General features: G+C 52.4%; 1 protein-coding gene across 7 annotated transcripts in view; it reads right to left on the reverse strand.

The window, feature by feature from the left end:
• The window catches only part of Anks1a (ankyrin repeat and sterile alpha motif domain containing 1A), a 91,599-nt gene that overhangs the window by 52,342 nt on the left and 17,919 nt on the right, over positions 1-21,338 (reverse strand). For 4 of the 7 annotated variants that reach the window (XM_051153457.1, XM_051153456.1, XM_051153455.1 and 1 more), the window contains 2 exons: positions 17,207-17,327; positions 2,428-2,999 (listed from right to left, as the gene is read on the reverse strand). In XM_051153457.1, coding sequence (XP_051009414.1) covers positions 2,428-2,999; positions 17,207-17,327 — 693 coding nt within the window. Of the gene's footprint in view, positions 1-2,427; positions 3,179-3,338; positions 3,437-3,485; positions 3,617-17,206; positions 17,328-21,338 lie in introns of those variants that run through there. The other 3 variants (XM_051153452.1, XM_051153453.1, XM_051153451.1) reach the window with 3 other exon arrangements.

The following is a 21,338-nucleotide window of genomic DNA, read 5'->3' on the forward strand; positions in this document are numbered from 1 at the left end:
GTTCAGCCCTTTCTCCAGCGCTCCAGGCACGTGATAATGTTAGAATCTGCCATGTCGCTTCCTCCTTAGGCAAGCCAGGAACTGAGCGAGGCCTTTGGGACTGTTTCACAATAAAAGACAATAACCGTGAGATGTCTCTATGAGAGCATCCACGTGATGTGGAGTGGATGGTGGCACTGGCCTTAGGGCCAGATTTACACAGACCCCAAACGTCTCCACTGTGCTCTGCCTTCTAGAAGTGCTGCCAGACTCACCGCAACTCCACCTGTGCTGGGGTCACAGCTGCCTGGGGCCTTTCCCTCTCCCTGTCAGGCGTCAGAGATGAGTTGGCAGGGCCCTATCTTCTGCACTACACACGACAGTCACAGGACCATGCCCAGCACAGTATACAAGGGTTTGTCGCAAGACTACCCCAGCATGCCTCTGACTTCATAAGCGAGGCTCAAGTGTTCTTTCCAATAAGGGCTCAGCCAACTTCATACTTTTTTAGATTTAAAATACAGCAGTGTAGCCTGGCATGGTAGTGCATTCTCTATAATCCCAGGACTGCGATTCAGAGACAGCCTGGGCTACATGATGAGACTGATCAACAAACAAAACCACCAAGCCTGTGTGACACAGCGGTGCTTCTTGCGCTTTAGAGTGCAGTGCGGTGGGCTTAGCCCATGATCCCTGGACTTAAGGCTGCAGCAGACAAGCAAACTTTAAAATCTGAGGCTAGCCTATGCCACATAGAGCTGTGTGTGTGTGTGTGTGTGTGTGTATGTGCGTGCACGCATGTGTGCACATCTGCAAAGATGGTGACAGCACATGAACCTCACCATGTTTTAAGCAGAGAAAACTGTGTACAGAAGAGGGAACCTGCCACGGCGACCTGGCTGACTCTCCAGGAGGAAGAACAAGGTGAGTGTACCCAGGACTGCCTGGCAGCACCATACCTGAGTGAGTGTAAAAGGATGATGGATACCTGGGAGAGGGAGCCGTGATGAAGGGGTGATTCGCACCCCAGCCTAGCTGCCTTCTAGCACATCAGAGCAGTTCTGAAATAGTCTTCACCCAGTCCCCAGCTCTTGGCCTCACCTCCAAGACCTCTCTCTATTTGGCCCAAGTCTACATTTTACCCTGTCTTCTCATCCACCCGCACTTGCACACTCTAGGAGCCCAGTCCCCCCTTAGGAGTTATCAGTGCCTTAATTCCAGTCTAACCCCACTTCAACACGGTGTTTCTGGAAGCTCTCGCCCACAGGGTGCCTCCTGTCTGCCCTTTCCTGCTCCCGACTATGTCTTCAGCCCACTCCTGTGCTACCCTGGAGATGCTCCCAGGGGCATCTACACACACTCAGTGGCACGATCCCCTAGGGCCCCAGGGCAGCCTCACACAGGGATTTCCCTCTAGTGCCTGGCACCTCTCTGCAACAGGTCCACCGAGGCTTTGACTAAGCAATGAAAAAAGTCTTTTGCACAGGATTCCTGTGTCTGCCTGAACAGTCCCAAGCTTGGTCCATCTGGAGATAAGGGGCAGGAGGAGCCGCCCCACCCTGGGTTTGCTTTACATAACTTCGCAGCAGCAGCCCCATCGAGCTGGGCTGGGCCAAGGGCTACAGAATGTTCACATGCACATGGCAGCTGTACTGTCCCCTCCTGTTAGAGAGCTAAATGCATCCCAAGATTGTTCCTAGGACACAGGCTACATCCACGTCAAAGGCAGCTCCAGCCAGCAAGCAGCTTGTGAGGCGGGCACTTTACCATTCGCGGTGCAGTTCCCAGTCTTTCAGACACACGCTTTTCTGCCCAGTGAGACCCTGCAAAGGTCTCTGGGGAGCAGCCTACCCACCGCCACACATTCAGCTACACTGCAGAGAAGAACTCTAGGTCTCCCCTCACCCGTGTTTGCTGGGAATGTGGGCCGGGCTGCACACATCTGCTGGGAGAGGCTTCTGGGTCTCAAGAGCATAGCAAGAACAGCCTTGAGGAACCCAGAATAGAACACCATCCCCTGGGACCGATGCGGCAGCCTCTCCTCGCGCCCCACCTGCTGCCCCTGCTAGGCCTGGCTTTCCCTCAGCCTCTCTGAGGACTCACAGGAAGTGCCACAGCTCGTCTGAAGTAACTTCAGAGTGAGACAGGCAGATGGGTTCCAAATGTTTCCAAACACATGTCATTTCTAGGAACTGTCCCTCCCTCAGCCCCGCTCTGCTGGGCCTCCACCCTCAGGTTTAACTGTTGGGGACCTACCCTCCGGGACCTGGGCTCCTTGGAGCTTACCAGTCACTATCATTAGAAACATTCCTGGCACAGTGCTCAGGGACAGGGCAGCCCTGGCCCAGATCCTGGTCCCAGAAGCCAGCACACGGGCAGCTGGGGTGGGCTACAGCCAGCTCGGCCAAGCCTGAGCTCTCTGTGACTGTGACATCACTGCAGACTTACCTCATCCCACTCTGAGGCAAAGGAAGGCGACTTTTCAAGCCTTTTCTTCCCGAGGCTGCAGTTGGACAGAGACTCGCTGCGACTCCCCATCGTGGCGTCCTCCGTGGGGGAGCAGGTCAGGAGGTCAGAGTCAGACTTGGACAAACTGCGGCTGAGTTTGAGCTCGGCTTTAGGCTTGCTGGTGGGAGGGGCTCGGCTTCTGGCCCCACTCCTGTCTTCTTCTTCCTCAGCACCAGCAGGGTGCAGAGGGACTGTGCAAGTCAACGTGCTGAGGTGCGCTCTGCTGCCCTGGGCAAAGCCCGCTCTCTTGCTTTGGTCCGGGGCGCCAGGCTGCGGGGCTCCGGCGCCTTGCACCCCTAGCTCCTCCAGCTGCATGCTGGCCTCGTGGCAGGCGTCCTGCTGGGGCGACTCGGGGTGGTTCTGGCTGGGGGCAGTAAGCAGCTGGAAAGGGTCCTGCCCCACCTCACACACTGGGGAGGAGCCGTGGAGGAGACCTGAGAACTGCTCCGGGACCTGCCCGTCCTGCCCCTCCACAGAGTCCTGGCTCCGGCTGCTGCTGCTCTGCCTGTGGTCTTGGAGTGGACAAAGAGAAATAAAAAATTAAACGTGGCAAAACCCAACACAGTTCCTATGCAGCAAGTGATGGCAGAGCAGAATTCTCAACAGAGACAGAGAGAGGGGTTGTGCTGGCTGAGGGGAGGGAGAGGAGAGAAGAGAGGAAGGAGAAAACAGTTTCATATTGTTCATGTTCAATTTGTACCCAAAGTCAGAGCATTTAAGACATTCCAAGCCCTGGCCTGCTTACTGCTGTCTGGCAGCCACCCCTCTTGTTAGATCTCCGTTCGCATTACGGAGCAGATCTTGCTATATAAGGCTAGGAGAAGGGCTAACTACGGGCAGAAAGGACACACTGAGGACAGAGTAAGGACGGACTGAGGGACAGCGAGTGTGCGCCAGCCCTTTGGATCCATTTCCATAAAGGCCAGTGTTATTCAGAGCTGCCCGCCCTCCCTTCCTCTGGCAAGCAGCGAGGGGAAGAGGGAGGCCCTGATCACCACCTGCAACTTCTGGAATTCCTTAGCTAGAGTGCAAAACACGCCAGCGGGGAAGTAGCTGCTTCCTTCTCCTCCAGACCACTCAGCGCCACATCCACATTCGTCAGTCCGTCCTTCCGCAGGAACAAACTCCCTCCCCCCCCACCCTTTTTTTCCCCCCTGGAGAATGTGTGCGCCTCACTCCTGCCAAGGCCTCCCAGCTGCTCTTATTTGTTTAAGTTTAACCTTAGCTGATCCACTGGAAAAGGAAACAGTCTAGCTTGTCAAGCCAGGAGACAGCTGCTGCTCTCTGGAGACACCCCCTTACACCCTAGAAATCTGACACTGCTAATTCCCAAGGCCAGCTACTACCACACTTTCAAAAACCTCTGCTCTGAAGTAGCGTAAATAATTGGCCAAGTCCATATCTCATATCAGTGGCACCCTGGGAACCTGTGGGAACACGGGCACCCGTGCCATCAGAGGCAACACCACACCCAGCAGCAGGTCCCCTAGCTGCAGTTCAGGGATACTGTCTTTGTAACTGCACCTAGTCTATGCGCACAGAACCAAACAGTTCCTGGACCCATCCAAACAGCCTAAGAACTCTTCCTGAGGTGGGGGTACCCCAGAACTGAGCGTGTGGTTCCAGTGTTTTCACAGAACCATCTGTGGTCTCCCAACATACATGCCCAAGGGGAGGGGGTTGGGCAAACTGTCACCAGGAGGAGGGGCTGGCTGCTCCTCTCTGGCTGTGGCCTTAGCTGTAGTGACATCATCTTGCTGAGCCTCTGCATCTAAAACAGCAGGTTGCACTGCATGGTGCTTAAAAATCCCTTTCCCATCACAACAGTGAGACTCCCAGTCCCCACATGCGGTGATGGCATCTACCCCATGGTGCTACCCAGGGCCTCTTCTGTGGCAGGGTGCGCCCACTGCACTCTTCCTTCCTTGTACACTGTACACAACACAGTGGGGAGCTGGGGAGATGGGGTACAAAATGACACAAGGTGCTAAAACAGGATGTCACAGGGTGATGTCAGGGTCTCACAGTGCCGCTGTTTCTGAGAAGGCCTCTACTTCAGGCCTGCTCTAGGCAGGTCATCAGGGCAGAGGAGGGGCAGCCAACTAGCGCACTCACTGTGGCTCGGATCACTAATCCATGGGAAACCAGAAGTATGAACTCTCTCCTCTACATCTTCCAGCCTGGAACTTTTAAACTCTCAGCTCTTTGTCCTGAGCAGTGAACAAGGCATGAACAATTGGAATGAGAGAGAACAGAGAGAGTTCCATTCAGGACAACTGGGGCCCGAGGAAGCCATGGCTTTACTGCTGCAAACAACCACTGTGACAACCAGCTGCCAGAACAAAGCTGCCTGGTGACTCTGTGTGCTGAAGTCACAGAGAAGGAAGCATGTGGCCGAGGCCACAGGGAAGGGAGCATGTGGCTGAAGCCACAGAGAAGGGAGCACGTGACTGAGGCCACAGAGACGGGAGCACGTGGCTGTCCAAAGGAGGTTCAGGGCAACAGTGCTTTCCTCGGAGAGGCTCACAGCAGCAGAGTCTGTGACTGGTCAACTGCCCATAGCTCCTGCCCAGGCTGCACTACCCCTGGTGGCATCCAGGAAGAGGCTTGCCTAGCAGGAACACAGGCCCTTGCTCCTCTGCAGCAGCTTCCAGGTTCTTTATTAACTATTTGTGGGTGGCGAAGAAGCAACAGAAGGAAAACTGCCCAGAACTGCCTAGCTCCCTCTGACTGGGTCTCAGAATGTTCTAGCTGCTAGTAGGGCTGACAATGGAGGCCTTCAAACAGTTGCTCATTCATGCCAGCCATCAATGAAGAAAGGGAGGCAGATGCCAAGAGTACCAGAGAGGCCAGGGGAAGGCCGTGGGCAGAGGAGGCACCAGAGAGAGAGGACAGGGGAAGGCCGTGGGCAGAGGAGGCACCAGAGAGAGAGGCCAGGGGAAGGCCATGGGCAGAGGAGGCACCAGAGAGAGGCCAGGGGAAGGCCGTGGCAGAGGAGGCAGCAGAGAGAGGCCAGGGGAAGGCTGTGGCAGAGGAGCCGTAGGAGTTTGTGTAGGACAGAGGTTGGTGTAGGATGCACCTCTGTGAGTCACAGAAAGCGCAACCTGCAAATGGTCAGTTATGTGAGTTTCCCCAGGAAAGACCTCTGCACCTCAAGAACACATCAATGCACAAGAACGTTAGTGTGCCTGTCTGTCCCTCTCTCCCTCCTTGTGTACCGAGATGGGGTCTTGCTAGGTAGCCTGGCTAACTTAGAGCTCTGTAGTCTAGACTGGCTGCACACTTACCATCCAGCTGCTCAGTGCTCAGACTACAACCATTTGTCGCTCTGCTTGCCTGAAATTGGGATCTTAATAAGCTCGTGTGTTGTCCGTTCCTAAAACTGAACCTACCCTAAGCACTGTGGCTTAAGCTACTTTCCTATTGTTGGGACAAAGCACACACCATAAACAAGGAAGGCCCCAGGAGAAGCAGCCAAGGGCTCACAATTTGAGCCACAAACACTGAGCAGAGAGAGATGGTGAGAATCTTAAACTTTCAAAACTAAACCTAGTGCCACACTTCCTCCAACAAGGCTGTTCCTCCTAAGCTTCCCAAACTGGGCCACCAATGGGGAACATGTACACAAAGTGGAAGGCTCTGGATAACCACCACATGGCTCAGATCTATGACTCAGCTCAGCATCCTGAGGCAGGGGGACTGCTCCTGATTCAAGGTCAGTCAGGCTACACAGCAAGAGTCTGTCTCCGAAAAACCTAGAGAGGAACATCATATTCAACGCACTCCTGCACAACATAATGGATGGCAAATGACTGCTCCGTGCCTGGCTCATGCCCACGTCTTGCTACAGTCCCCAGGTGCCATGAGTTTGCTACCTTTCTTCTTCCATCTCCTGGAGCCTGGGGTTACGTGTGTACCACCATGCCTGGCTCTTGATGGTTTCCTTGTGTTCAGACAGGCTAATGTGTAGCCTTAGGGACAGGTTATCAACAACATAATACAGAGTCACTAAAGAGATCCCACACACATCATCTGCTATCTTTGTGTATTACTATTCCAGCTGTACAGAACTGCTGAGAGAATTAAATGGCATGGGAAACGCTTAGATCCACGCCTGGGGTGCCCCAAGCTTGGTGATGTTGACCATGTCTATTTGACACCACAGCTCCACTGAGACACTGCTCATATGTAACGCGGGCCACCTCTGTGTAGTGGTGTCTTAAAAAACCCAGTTATGTGCCAGGCATGGTGGCGCATACCTTTAATCCTAGCACTGGTGAGGCAGAGGCAGGCGGATCGCTGTGAGTTCGAGGCCAGCCTGGTCTACAAAGCGTGTCCAGGATAGTCAAGACTACATAGAGAAACCCTGTCTTGAAAAACTAAAATAAATAAATAAATAAGATTTAAAAAATAAAGATTCAACAGGCCTGCCCCTCACAAAGATCAGAAAAGGCAGCACACGCTTCTGAGCATCTCCATGACCCTCAGACTGCTCCATGACCGCGGGAGAAGCAGAGATATAAAAAGAAAGCTAAGGTCTGAAGCTCGGAGGCAACACCAAGCGGCTGTCTGTCACTAAGTGTGCACGTGCCCAGGTGACATGAAGGAGCCATGCCTGCCTTAGAGCGGGAAAGGGAGACAAGTTCAAATGGACCACAAAGCCCAACGGTCCGAGGAAGGAGATGTGTGCTGGGGTGAGTCGGAAGGCTTCTGGGGTGGTGGGCTCTGACTGGGCTTGGAAGGAGACGTGAAGACGGCCGCGGATAGAGAAGCAACATCCCAATCCCGCCCAGAGCTTCTGGAGGAGCAGAGAGCAGTGTCTCCCCTTCACCTCCCACAGCCAGCCCTGTGGGAGAAAGGGTGTGCACAGGGAGGCGGGGCTGTCTCCGCTCCCACATGCCAGTGCTAGTGCTCTCCCTAGCAGGACAGTGCCAAATCCCAGCTGGGCGACTTCTGACCTTTGTTCACTTTGCTGATGTCCACTCCGGTGAGAGTTGTGGAGCAAGGGGTCCTCTGTGCTCCATGCCAACTACCCCGGTGCTCTGCAGGGGTCTCAAGGAGTTTGGAATAATAAGATTTTAATGTTTGCATACTTCCAATGATCTATGCCTGTTTCAATTAGGGCTGAAAATGGAGCTCATGTGAGGGGCTAACTTGAGCCAGGCTGCCACACTGTCCTGCTTTCTGTCCTTAGCACTAGGGCTTTCTGAGTGCCCCACACCACAGGTGCTCACACAAGGCTACACACACAGGCTTTCTCCAGGTGAAAGGTCCCCACCAGGTGACATGGTCACACTATAGACTGTGAGCTGAGAGAGTCCACTGCAGTGGGTCCAGGCCACAGCCCATCCCAGCCATGCCCCCCCTTGGGATCTTTTTCAGGGCCTGCACAGCTGGGACGCATGAGGACTGAGACACGCAGCTGTGACTCTGCGATTGCATCACGTCGCTGTGGTCCCTCCCAGTCCTGTGACTCATCAGGGTTTCTGAGGAAGTGATCCTCATCTCGTGGGTAAAGATGTGGGCTGGATTCAGTGGACTACGGCTTAAGTGGCAGCTCTGCCACTGAACCAGCTCCTGCCCCTGTCATACAGGGACACTGAGGCTGATGAGATGTAGGGAAAAGACCTGCATGGTGCTGCCTTAGGCAGGCACTTAGCCGTGTCTGTCATTCTTTATGGACAGCCATCCCCAAACTCCTCGGCATGACAAGCCCTACATAGAGGTTGGTTTGTTTTTCCAGACTTTGTGAAGGGATTTCTTCCAAGTGGTCCTGAAAGCAGGCCGAAAAAAGCCAAATGTTGGAAGCCCAGCCCTGAGACTTGGTCTAGGTGCCCTGTACTAACCAGCTTTACCTTCCTGGGTGCCCATGGATATACCTCAACCCTGGGGCTTAGGACTGTCCCCATACCTGGTCCTGGTGACCTCACCAGCATGCACGCTGCTAATTCCCCCTAAAAAGGCTGTTCACTAACTGCCCCCTGCCCCTCAGACCCCGCCCCCGTCCCATCACCAGCCTTGCCTGGATAAGGTTGCTCCTGCTCTGCCAGCTTCTCCAGCTATCTTGATGGCACCTGGCCCTCGCTGCACCCTTGGCTCTGGGCCAGCTCCAATATTGGTACTCAGAGCCATCTGCTTTCTCTTCTGCAGCTGCTGCAGCCTGTGGAATCTCAAGACACAACTGATGCATTCCTCCATGGACTCACCTTATCCTTCAGCTCCCCCAGATCCCCTCTGCTCTCCCCACTAGCTCCCCATGTGCCCTTGGTAAGCTCTGCTTCCATGACTTCCCTTTAGGAAGCTCTGCTCTCTGTGTCCATGGCGCCTAAGAATTCCCAACAACCACTGGTCCCTGCTTTACAGACGCCGAAGCTTCAACAAGGCAAATGACCAAGAAGCAGCAAGTAAGAGTTCAAACACAGGCCCCTGCAACTGGCCCGGCCATCTTAATTCTTTTTTTTGGGGGGGGGGGAAGCGGTTGAGACAGGGTTTCACTGTGTGGCCTTGGCTGTCCTGGACTCACTTTGTAGACCAGGCTGGCCTCGAAATCACAGAGATCCACCTGCCTCTGCCTCCTGAGTGCTGGCATTAAAGGCATGCGCCACCACACCCAGCTCCGCTATCTTAATTCTTTCTTCCTCTTCTCTGAACACTCTGATGTCACCACCAAAGTGACTGTCTCTTCTGTTCTTTCCAACTGTAACTTTACTCACAGCACCTTCAAGGACAACATGGTCTTCCGAGAACACTGCAACCCAGAGGATGTAACTGCTCTGTTCTGTCACCACGACAAAACCCAGAGAATTTCATTTCTTCCCAGTTGTCTCAGAGAAGTACCTGCCCTGTTAGGATTTGCCAGTGGCTTTCCGATCGCCTGTCAGTTTTCCAGTTTTCATCTTGTAGTTCAGTGCCACTGGGCACTGTGTTAATGGTGCCCCATGCTCGCTCTCCTTTGCTTTCCTGACCTGGAATCTCAGCCACCTGGACAAGGGCTACAGCTGCTACTTAGGGCAGTGGCTCTCTGCTATACAGAGGGTATGATGCTTGTGACCCTCTCTTATCTTGGCACCCTGCTTTTAAGGCTGTCCTTTTCAAATCTGCCACCTCCTCCTCAGCATAAGCACACTGCTAAGGAGGCACACGTAACTTTTGGCTATTTTTAAAGCACTTTCTCCTTCCTGTGCTAATGGCTTGAAAGTGACCAGCCAGCTGGGTCCTGAATACCAGGAAGCAACAGGTCCCCGAAAGCACAGACTTCCGCTCTGCCCTGTGCTCAGTTCTGCTGGGACCATTCAGCTCCCCAGGCTTCCTAGGCCCTCCCTCTCACTCAGCTTCTAATCTGAGCCTCTCTCCTAAGTCCCAGAGCCATGTTTCCGGCCGTCACAGGCACCTCCACACATGTTCTCCTAGAACACAGGACACTCCGATTTAGCAGACTTTCCCCTCATTCCTGGCTTCTCCAAGTCTCCATTTACTGCTTACGGTACATAATACTTTGTGAGCCAGGCTGGACACCTCAGACCCACCCTCAGCACCCGCCCCGGCACATCCACACTTGGCAGCACTGCCTGTCACCCCACCCCTTCCTCGTCCCCTAACTTCCTCCCGTCCCTTCAGGATAGGTTCTAATTACCCATAACAGAGACTCATGAAGGTCCCTGGGTGCGAGCTGTCCCTGCCCCCAGCCTCTCCTGAGCTGCCACCATCTCTAAGGTTTCCACAATACTGCTGTGTCTCCGGAGTCAAGACTGACATTTGAGATCCAGCACTCCATGACAGGTTCTCTTTGTTCCAGCCACGCTGGAGTTTGGCCATGCTGCGGGCTACTCTCCGCCTCCTCCCTCCACCCACTCTGTGTGCCACACCCCTGTCTGGAAGCTCTGATAGGCTTCCACCTTCTTGCCTATCAAGTTGAACTCTGTTTCAGGGCTTGGCTCAGACACTCTCTTCATAGAGCTAGCTCCGATCTCTTATGCAAACATAATTTGCTTCACTTTTGCATATCATGTTGTTTTTTTAAAAAAATTGCTTTCATGTGAATTTAACATACGCTGCCCCTTTCATCTATTTTCCATATTTATCACACATGTCCATATATATACACACACACACATATACATATGTATCAAAACATTATGTGGAAGGCTTATTCGATCAGGGAAAGTGAGCGGACGCACAGCAGCAGGAGGAGGGAGGAGGCCACAGGCCTGGCATTGTCAAGATCCTCAGTCAGAGGTGGGGAGAAGCTGCTGCCTGTGAGAGTCGGTGGCCAAGCTCTTTGTTTATAAACGCAGGTGAGCAAGCTTCTGCCATGAAAAGCCTGGCTGGACTTTCAGGTAAAGATGGGGGACTGAACACAGGCACCATCTTCTCTTTCTGAGATCTGACTAAGCCAACAGCAGTGGTGCCATGCCAAGCATGGTGGAGAGGCTGGGCTGCTAGGGGTCACCAAGGCTGCAGGAGCCAAGGGAGGACTGCAAAGAACGGGGCCTCCCCTCAGAAAAGATAAGTCCTCGTACTGAGTCCTGGTTCTCAGGAACATCTCTTGCCCGCATCTGGGAACCTCTGGACACCATGCAGCACTGTGTGGTGTTCCCATGCACCAAGGTCCTCAGATCAGCCACCACATGTGGCTCATGTGACGTCACCACCTCACAGCCCCCAAGAGTGGTGAGGGTGGAGTGACCTCAGGCCTCCTTGCCCATATGCTATCAAACCTGGATGTCCAGTGCACAGTGTCATACTTACAGGGAGGCACAGACCGTGTGCATGTGCGCGCGCGCGCGCGCGCACACACACACACACACACACACACACACACACACACACACACACACACGCTCAGCTCATTGCACATGGTTTCTTAGCACTTTACAATCACTGAATGTCAGGCTGCTCACTCGTGCACACACCCTCATATGTTGGCCTTTTGGGCACATGCGTTTTCTGCCTCATGGATCTGCTGGAGCTTTCTCCTATGGCTGGGTTTTTCCATCTCTGTGGTGGGAAGTCTCTTGTGCTGTGGTAGGTGCAACACTCCTGCTCTCCAGGACTGAGGGCCAGTGTGACTGAGCCATTTCTGTGTGTGCAGTCTGTGCCTCCCTGTAAGTGTCTGACTCTGGCACACACACTCACAGAGCTCACCACACACGGTTTCTTAGCACTTTACAATCGCCGAATGCTAGGTTACACACACACACACACACACACACACACACACACATCGCACATGGTTTCTTAGCACTTTATAGTCACCGAATGCCAGGCTATACACACACACACACACACACACAGAGCACATGGTTTCTTAGCACTTTACAGTCACCGAATGCCAGGCTAGTCACAAGTTCTGGACCTCACTCGCAGAGCAGTCTGTGATGGAGTCTGTCGCTTCATTTCCCTGCCTCTGCTTTCTTCCTCTCTTGGATGAAGTGTGATGGCTGCTCAGAGGCTGGAGGCTGCAGCCAGGATACAGGAAGCCTTGCCTGCACGTTAGTCCCACCCTCCCTCCCAGCCCAGTGAACAGCGTCAAAGCTCCCCTCTCAGGGCCACTGAGCCACATTGCATGTATTAACAAGAAGTACTTCTCCTGGCACCATTTTCTCTTTCTTTCCTTTCGAGATGGGCAAGGGGCATTCAGTATGTTACTTCTGGGATGCTCCTGAACTCCCAGACTTAAAAGACCCTCTGGTTTGTGCTCTTCAAGCGATGGGACTACAGCATGCATGCACCAACTCACCCAGACACCATTAATTTTAATGTAAAAAAGAAATTTGGAAAAAACCCCACAAAAACATATGGAACTCAGAAACTAAATAAGCAGTAATGCCCATCTTTAGAAGTTAAGGCATTTGCCAATTTTTAAAAAGATGTATTTATTTATTATATACACAATGTTTTGCCTGCATGTACACCTGCAGGCCAAAAGAGGGCACCAGATGATATTATAGATGGCTGTGAGCTACCATATGGTTGCTGGGAATTGAACTCAGAACCTCTGGAAGAGCAGCCAGTGCTCTTAACCTCTGAGCCATCTCTCTGGCCCCATTTTGTTTTAAAAGCACATGTGCTGGCATGCCTTTTCACGCTGACACGCAGCAGTCAACCTCAGCGCTATTCTTCAATTCAGATTCTGTGAGAGTGGGTCTCTCACAGAACCTGGGGGCTCGCCATTAGGCCAGGCTGGCTGAGGGTCTCCTGCTCCTACCTCTCTGGTATTGACTGGTATTAGAAATTCATGTTATCAGCCAGGCAGTAGTAGCCCATGCCTTTAATTTCAGCAGAGGCAGGTGGGTCTCTGTGAGTTCGAGGCTAGCCTGGTCTACACAGTGAGTTCCAGGACAGCCAGAGCCACACAGAGCCACCCTGTCTTGCAATCTTCCTCCCCAAATAAAGGAAAGGAAATAAAGAAAACCCTCATGTTTCCATGTTTGGCATCTTTACACGGGTTCTGCTGACCAGAATCAGGTACTTCTCCTTGCAAGCTGTGTCCGGTGGAGCTAGCTCCCCAGCCCTGGCTGCTAACTTCACTTTTTCTTGAAGAACTGTTTCTTAATTTATATCTGTATCTGTATCTGTATCCATAAGAGTGTGTGCCATGTGTGTGCAAGTGCTCAAAAAGGCCAGAAGGTGGCACTGGACCCTGGACCCGGATAACATGGCTGTGAGCAGACTGAAGTGGGTCCTCTACCAGGGCAGCACTATGTCTGAACCACAAGCCATCTATACAGTCCACTCTCTGGATGTCCCCACCAGTGACATGTACATCTACTAACTGGAAATGAAAACTGAGAGATTTAGCGGGGATTAAGAAAGAATAGGCTGATACTTAAGAACCAGACAAAACTGGATCCATGATCTACAGACAAATGAAGTATATTTTAAAAATTCTCAAGGTCATTTGTCACATGTGATTCTGTTGTGGGTCAAACAGAAGTGTGACTGTTTCACAGCCACCACCACTGCATGAAGACAGCGACGGCCAGACTGGGCCGCGCCCTTACAACGCAGCCAAGAACAAAAAGGCAAGTGGGGCCTTAGCAGACTATCTATTTTTATAATGGCTGCTTTCTTTTTCTTGTTAGTGGGTATATACCAGTCTAATTAACAAAGCAGTTCAAAAGCTATCCTGCTCCACCCCACACTACAGACTAAAGTAGGCTCAAGCTGTCCCATTAACGCTCACATAAACATTACCTTTGGAGACAGATCAGCTCACTCATAAATGGTGTACAGTAATGGTGTTAATGAGAGGGAAGAAGGACTTAGCATGAACTAAACCACGGCAGGCTCGGACTGCCTCACTTCTGCGCCAGTGGCCTCCGCTCGCTGACAGGACTTTCAGGCCTCTGAGAAACCAGCAAGCCCATTTTCACAGTAAATGCCTCAGCCCCTTGTCTGAAGGCTCCAGTGAGCCATGCCAAAGAGCTAGCCTGCAGACAGGGTGCCACACACTATGGTTCAATTAAACAGGCTGCCCACAGCACATTCTCAACAGCCAAGCAGGGCAGAGCAGCAAGGAGCAGAGGGGCAGGTAAGAGAGTGCAAGTCCCCTTCCGAAGCCCCCTGGAGTGGGTAAACTCCTGAGCTTGGGGCAGAGAGGGTCCAGTGAGGACTGTGGCAGCCAAGAGACAGCCTCAGTGTCTTCTGTCCCCTAACTTGAAACTCTGAGCCGGCTATGTGTGGGCAACCCACATAAGGTGCCTGAAAGAATCACCCTCTTTCTTCACGAAGCGCCATCTTCAAACGCACAGCCCTGTTCGCCCAAAGTTAATTTCCACGGTCTTTTTAGAAAAAGGCTCACAACACTGTAGCCTCACACGACCTTTAGCTCTGAACTCACAGTGGTCCCCCTGCCTTGGTGTCCAGAGTGCTGGGATTATTATGCCTGCTCTAGATTAAGAATGCACCCACAGGACAGAGAACTGATCCCACCAAGAGTGGAACCACAGGGCTCAGCACCACAGGGCTGAACCACAGGGCTCAGCACCGACTCACACACAGACCTGGTGAGAGCGTGGGTGGAAACCAACTGGTTCTGAGTGTAAAAGGTGAGACCACAGAACCAGTACTCGAGACTTCCTGAGTAATAGCAACATTACAAAGGCAATTCAATGAGGAAACAGAGGTTTCAGCAAGCTGCTGACACAGCAGGATATACACACTTAAAAGTTACCTCAAAACAGAATACATCCTTAAGTACCGAACTTAAAGCTAGAGTATTTCTAAAAGAAAGTACAGGGGGGAAAATGGCAGAGGGGCTGGAGATGGCTCAGTGTGTAATGTGCCTGCTGAGTAAGATCAAGACCCGAGTGAGAATCTTGAGCATGTGCTAGAAAATACCAACTGTGGTGTGCCCGGTTACAGCAGCAGCTGGGGATGGGCAAGCACAGCCAGGGGCACCCAGTGAGACCCCGGAGAAAATGCCAACTGTGGTGTGCCCGGTTACAGCAGCAGCTGGGGATGGGCGAGCACAGCCAGGGGCACCCAGTGAGACCCCGGAGAAAATGCCAACTGTGGTGTGCCCGGCTACAGCAGCAGCTGGGGGTGGGCAAGCACAGCCAGGGGCACCCAGTGAGACCCCGTCACAAAAGTAAGTAAATAAATAAGTAGAACACAACTGAGGAAGACACCTGACACCCAACTCTGCACCCACCCACATGTGCATGTACACGCAGGAAGGCACACCCCCACCCCACACACACACACACACACACACACACACTCTCACACTAATTCACACACGCCACACCCATCCATATACACATTTATACTCCCATACATCCACACATCTACACAGCACACACCCACCTATCCACGCACTCACACACATACACTACACTACACCCCTCACACACACATACCCCACACAACCCATACACACATATACCAAAATGACTTATGACCTTATCCATCAAAAAAGAACAAGGTAAACTTCTCCAAAATTAAGATTTCAAAGGCCACTGTAAAGATGGTCACAAATTGAGAAAAAAGCACGTTCAATGAAGAAGTCAGCAGGGTGTGGTGGCACAGGTCTAGCTAGCACTCGGGAGGTTGAGGCAGGGGAATCACTGAGAGTTCAAGGCCAACTTGGGCTATAATAATAAAACTGTCTCAAAATATTAGAAACAAAAACAAATGTTCAAAACAAATCAATAATAATAATAATAATAATAATAATAATAATAATAAATAAAATTAGCACACCTGTGATCATAGCACTAGGCACTGAGGCAGGGGACTGCCATGAGACTGAGGCCAGTCTGGGCTACATCTTTGTCTCAAAAAGACAAAAAAAGAATTTATGTCAAAAATACATGAAGATCTCACAACTTGGCAACAGAGCAAGCTGAGCCACTTGTGAAGTGAGCAGCAGGTGTGACTGGGAGTCACACGGACACAGGCAGGCCGCAGCTCTCCTCGATGGCGGAAGCTTAAGAGACCTGGTGCTGAAACAGCACACTGCACAGGGACCAGAGCGGTGTGGCGCTTTGCACATCGCCGAGTGGCTTCTTTAAGAACACTGCTCTGCCGCCAGCCCGGAGCCCTTGCCCTACACTCATGTGTTCACCCAGCGCATGAGAACCTATGTCCACACTACATGAAAAGCTGTGTGGAAACATAAAGCAATTTTACCTGCAACTGTCGAAAACTGAAAGTGACTGAGTGTCCGTGGGAGGGGAATGGACAGACCAAGGTATGTATACCTCTATAAAGGGACATAGCCAGCAATGATAAGGGACACATGACTGGAAAGGCAGCACCAATGGTTGCTGTGCACAGTGCAGTCAGGGGTGCACACCGAGTGACTCCACTCATATAACATGTGGACAAGGCCAGCCCCTGCCCTGCCCTCAGAGGCACTGTCTCCAGGGCAGTGGGCAAGGGGACACAGAGGGACAGAGGAAGACTCCTTACTGTGCTCAGACGTCCCTCCATTTTAGCTATGGAGGCAATTACATCTTTTTCAGAAACTCATACACTATGTACAAACACTGAGGAACTTCACTGCATCTAAATCACAGCCTTTTTAGAAAAGTTCCAAATGGAAACTACACGACACAAAATAATTACTATGAATATGACCAAAAAGTTCCTACATGCCCAAGGGAGACCTCTGAATGAGACAAGAGGCAGTGTGCTGGCATATCTGGCCAACAGGTAGCACAGGGGACTTAGGGACTGCGAGCTGACAGAACCAACAGGAGACACTAGGCATGCACAGTGGAGCATCTCACAGCTACAAGGGTGGGGAGCTGGGACAGGCAAGGCCCCCTTCAGACACTCTGACTAGCCAGCTTGGTGCCCTCAGCACACCCTACCCTCCCCTGCAGGGCCAGAACAAATATCCGGAATGGATCCTGCCAATACCACACAAACAATTCAAGCAGGTGCACACACAAAGCACTGCACCTGTGTGCGCCCTGAGGTCAGGACCCAGAGTCCATTACGCCATCACCTAGCTTGCTAGGCTGGTACTACATACAGGCTCCAACTTGTCACACAGAGGTGCTTCCTGTCCCTCTCCCACACTGTCACCTGGGGGGCCCTAACCTGCCTCAGCACCCCATCCAGCTAGAGGCATGGAGTCCAGGTACTGCACCAGAATGACCCCAGGTCTCTCCACACACTCCAGACCCTGCAGCTGCAGCACCTGCTCTCCACCATCCTTCCCTACGCTGCAGGGGTGAGGCGGGCCTCAAGAGCGAGGCGGGCATACCTTTGGTCCTCCCGTCTGTGCTCCCCAGCTTCTTGGTCTCTGCTGTAAGCAGCAGCTCATATGGGTGCTCCTCCTCTTCCTGGGAGGTGCTGTTCTGAATTCTGGGTCTCACAGCCAGGCCCTAGGAGACAAACACCCAGAACCCGTTGGGAACAGGTGGTATGCAAGAAAGCTCCACCTTGCACCGTAGGGCACAGGGGAGGGAAGGGAAGGAGCGGCAGGCTCTGCCGTCCTTCACCTGCTCTGGTGCACGCCCAAGGCTACCGTGCTGGGAGCCTGGTGTCCAGTGCAGCAAGGATGGGAAGTGGAGCCTGGAAGAGGTGAAGCGCGGTGTGTGGACGGTCCTTAGGAGTGCCGCTCTTAACAGACCCACTCCTGAGCGGAGTTGTAGCTCACGTGGCACTACACACCTGCAGTGCTTCCCCGAAGCTCAGACTCCCCTCACCAGAAGCTAATGAACAGACAGAGCTGCTTTATATTGGAATTGTGGAGCTGTGAGCCAAATAAATCTCCTTTCTTTATAAAACACCCAGAGGAAGGTAAGACAATTCCTGTATATGAAATTGCCACAATCTGACTCACTAAACCATTTTTTTTTTGCCCCACTTTATCCTTCAAAAGGAGGTAAAATCCACGCCTCTCTCCCCTCTGCTCCCTGCTTCCCTCTCTCTAGTGTTTTCTGTGGAGAACACTTCCCTAGCAGTTGTTACTTAAGCTGCACCGTAACTTGCCCTGTTTCTCCATGCTGCTTCTCTGACACGCACAAATCCTCCCCAAAGGCAAACAAAACTCTCCTGGTGCTGAGCACTTCACAGGTTCTAAACCACACTGGCCGTCCTCGTGCTCCCCTGCTCTGTCCCTGGCTGGCCTAGAATTCACTGTGTATGCCAGGCTGGCCTCGAACTCACAGCAATCCACCCGCCTGTTCATGGATCCTAGAGCCTTGGGAATGGGCGCCCTAAAGCTAGCTCCCGAAATAGGGTAAGTGACTTCTGTCCCCACCAGTCTTGAAAGTCACAACTAGTGGAGTGGACTCTGTGGCACAGCAGCTGTCTATTGGGCAGGGCCAGATTTCTCCCATACAGGAGCCACATCAGCCACAGGGCTTCAGTTAGGTGGGCGTCAGGGGCTAGCCTCGGCATTGGAGCCCAGATGGTAAAACCACAATGCTGGAGGCATGGTGTGTGTACGCATGTGCGCGCGCGCACATGTGAGTGTGTGGTGGGTATGGAGATCCCTGCTCTAGTAATTCTAGTCATTGAATAATCACACACCAGCAATGAAACCAGAGCACAAAACTTCCAGAGCTGTTTGAAGTGATGGGTACAGCCTGGGAACGACTCTCACCTAACAGAGCAGCAGACCCTACAAGCAGAGCTCCTTGCACACACAGACACCTCTCACGCACTTCTCCTGAGGAAAGGACAGCACTCCCAGACTTGAACTCTAAAGATGCTGAGCACAGCCGCCCCGCAGAGCCAGCCATCTGGCCCCCAAAGGCTCTTTGTGCTGGCAGCCATTATTCCAGGTCTGCTCTCAGAGGATCACAGTGAAGGTGCAAAGAGGGACCACTAAGTAGTTCACACCTGTCAACACCGCAGGGTTTGCTATCAGGAAGCTGTGCTCAGCAGGTTTGCTACACAGGATCCCAGGCAGAGCTCTGGGAACTTGATTCCCTGTGTTTCTTCTCACGCAGGCCAGGCAGGCTTCCCAGATGGGGAAGCGACAGGTGGGCAATGCCGGGCAGGAAGCAGACTCCCAGCGGCACGTGAGTCCACCAGGCAGGACAAGTGTGAGCAGAGACCAACCAGCCACCGTGGCCAGGACCCCAGGCACAGTCAGAGTGAAACTCAGGAAGGGCTGGGGACCTGTCCGAGGTCACTCAAAGGTCACAGCAAAGCTATGGCCACTCAACACAGCTCAACAGACTCTAACCCAGACTGGCCTCACTTTTCCTCCCTCCAAGTTGCATCGCCTTCCTTCCCCAGGTGCCTAATGAGCGCTCCTGCCCGCCTGCCCACTCCCACCCGCTCCCACCCGCTCCTGCTAGTTCCCACCTGTTCTTCACAGGCAGCACTGGCCTTTTCTGCCAGCCACCCTCCTCCCACAGAGGCAGCCCTGGCAACAGTGGCAGTCCCGCTTCTCCCTAGACTGCTCCCAGATCTTCTTCCCCTTCTCCAGGCGCACTGTCTGCTCTTCAGCACTGCTGGGCCATAGATGGGCTGCCAGTAGCCATCACCCAACCGTGGCTTGGAGAATTCAGCGAGGGTGTGGGGTGGCTGAGAAGACCCATGACTGAGGAGACCATGGCTACCCCCATGACAGCGGGCAGCCCATCACGAGGCATAAGGGGTGTAAACCTTTCGTGTGTGTGTGTGGGGGGGGGTCTCATGTCTGACATCATGATGGGGTCATTACTTGAATAAACTCTCCCACCATCAAACACTGGGTCACATGAGTGACAAACACACAACCTCAAGTTTGGCTTGGTCATAAAGCCTTCTCAGCACCAGAGAGGTGCAGGCTTTACTCTTCTCTGTACCACAAACAAGATAAAATGCCCTAGAGTTTAATGACATCAGTATCTCAGTATGAGGTTTAGTTCTAAAGCTTTGAGAGAGCTGGAAACAAAAGGTCCCAGCACCCACAGCTGGCCACTGCTCCTGCAGAAGGCCGGAGTGTAGGTCCCAGCACCCACAGCTGTCCACTGCTCCTGCAGAAAGCCGGAGTGTAGGTCCCAGCACCCACAGCTGGCCACTGCTCCTGCAGAAGGCCGGAGTGTAGGTCCCAGCACCCACAGCTGTCCACTGCTCCTGCAGAAGGCCGGAGTGTATGTCCCAGCACCCACAGCTGTCCACTGCTCCTGCAGAAGGCCGGAGTGTATGTCCCAGCACCCACAGCTGTCCACTGCTCCTGCAGAAGGCCGGAGTGTATGTCCCAGCACCCACAGCTGGCCACTGCTCCTGCAGAAGGCCGGAGTGTATGTCCCAGCACCCACAGCTGGCCACTGCTCCTGCAGAAGGCCGGAGTGTATGTCCCAGCACCCACAGCTGGCCCACAAGCCTCTGTAACTCCAGTTCCACGTGATCTCATGGACTCTTTGGCTTCTCAGGACATCAGGCACAGATGTGATGCACAGACAGACAGACATGCAGGGGAAACACCCATGTGCATAAAATGCACTACTAAAAACCCCACCTGGCTCATTAAGAGAAGGAAGACTCAGCCCCTATCTCCTCTATACTCATGTGTGTCCACCATAACAGCAGAGAGCAAGCTCAGAGCTCCCAGTCTGATGGTTCCAAAACCAACTGTGTCGGGTCAGCTGACTAGAGCTCCAGGCATTAGGGAGCATTTCCCTAAGATAACTCTCACACACAAATATCCCACGTGTGAGATGGCTTCCACACCTGACAACCTGTGTTCAGTCCCCCAAACCACATGATGGAAGGAAAGAACTCTGTCCTCTGACCCCACACAGTGTAACATAATAAGAATATTTTTTAAAATGGTAGATTGTTTCAAATAACCACCCCTTTCCTTCCCACCCTTAGCATATACATCCTATATCCCTTTTAAATTTAATTTTATAAACTTGATTATTTTAAAAAATTTGAAAATAATATAAATATCACAAAGCAAAATTAACTAGACCCAATGCCTCTATCTTTTCTTTTTTTTTAAAAAAATATTTAATTTTTTATGTGTGAGTGCTCTATCTGCATGTACACCTGCATGCCAGAAAAAGGCATCAGATCATATTATAAATGTTATGAGCCACCATGTGGTTGCTGGGACTTGAACTCAGGTCCTCTGGAAGAGCGATCAGTGCTCTTATCCACTGAGCCATCTCTCCAGCCTGCCTCTATCTTTTCTAATTGTCACTTGTGACCTGGTTCATGCCCAGATACAGTCTTTATAGGAAGTGGTGAAAGGAGCCAGCCACCAAACCTTGACACCGTGGTACTGTTCATACAGTGGCAAGGACAGGACACTTGGTGCCTTGTGTCAAATCACAACACAGATGTAAAAGAGAAAGTCAGACTGTCCAGCTGGGCCAGCCAGACAACAGCTGGCCGTGCTTCCCATGGGGCGTGGCAGGAAGACAAAGAAGACACCCACAGTTCAGCCT

Source organism: Acomys russatus, chromosome 11 (assembly GCF_903995435.1).
Source record: "Acomys russatus chromosome 11, mAcoRus1.1, whole genome shotgun sequence".
Lineage (NCBI taxonomy): Eukaryota > Metazoa > Chordata > Mammalia > Rodentia > Muridae > Acomys > Acomys russatus.